The sequence below is a fragment of the Eimeria tenella genome, genomic scaffold (assembly GCF_000499545.2).
Source record: "Eimeria tenella Houghton genomic scaffold, Eth_scaff3688, whole genome shotgun sequence".
Taxonomy (NCBI): domain Eukaryota; phylum Apicomplexa; class Conoidasida; order Eucoccidiorida; family Eimeriidae; genus Eimeria; species Eimeria tenella.
Window position 1 is genome coordinate 1 of NW_013543284.1, and position 771 is coordinate 771.

The 771-nt window shown below is 68.2% G+C and overlaps 1 protein-coding gene across 1 annotated transcript in view; it reads right to left on the reverse strand.

Annotated features, from left to right (window-relative positions):
- Positions 1 to 115: 115 nt before the first annotated feature.
- Positions 116 to 771, reverse strand: part of ETH_00040625 (uncharacterized protein) — a gene marked incomplete at both ends in the record, with an annotated part of 1,326 nt that continues 670 nt past the window's right edge. The window contains 2 exons of the mRNA XM_013376530.1: positions 116 to 194; positions 317 to 768. Of these exons, the coding sequence (XP_013231984.1) occupies positions 116 to 194; positions 317 to 768 (531 nt within the window). The remainder of the gene's footprint in view (positions 195 to 316; positions 769 to 771) is intronic.

A 771-nucleotide genomic window follows, 5' to 3' on the forward strand; every position in this document is an offset into this window, starting at 1 on the left:
GCTGCAGCGTCCGCAGCAGCAGCAGACAGCGGGGAGCCGCAGGCTGAAGACCGAGAACCCCGCTGCTGCTGCTGCTGCTGCCGCGGAGACATCAAAGACTCTCGAGCAATTCTTCTCAAAGCTCGAGGCCCTTGAAAGTTTTGGCGAAAAGACCCCAGCGGGGAGGGGGGGGGCAGACCGCCCCTGGCTTCGCCCTGCGCGCAGCACCCACACTTTGCTGCTGCTGCTGCTAGTGCAGTCGCACGCCTGCCCAGCAGCAGCAGCAGCAGCAGCGAAGGCAAGGCAGGGAGCAGCAGCAGCAAACGCGCGTCCCTACTGTCGCAGAGGAGTCTTGCAGGCGCCGCGGGCTGCCGGGGCCCAGTGCGGTTCCGCCGGAGTCTGCTGCTGCTGCTGCTGCTGCTGCTGTTCGGCCGCGGCCAACGAAGGCGCTGCCGAAGACGGTCTTGCGGGTGACGCCTGCGCTGCGGATGGGCCTGCTGCTGCTGCTGCTGCTGCTGCTGCCGGGAGCTGCTGGGAAGAAGACGGAAGAGGCCAGCAAAGGAGAACCCAAAGTGGAGGAGCGGGGGCCCCTCCGGGGGCCCCCATAGGGCCCCAGGGGGGTTGGGGGGGGCAGCCGGGGAGAAGTTTCTGAAGAGCTGAGGCCCCCGCAGCTTCTGAAATCCGCAGAAGCTTCATCTGTGAGTGAAGCTGCGAGGGGGCTTGGCGGCGAGTGCGCGCGGTCGTGCTGCTGCTGCTGCTGCTGCAGCAGCAGCGGGTCGCCGGCGGGGCGGC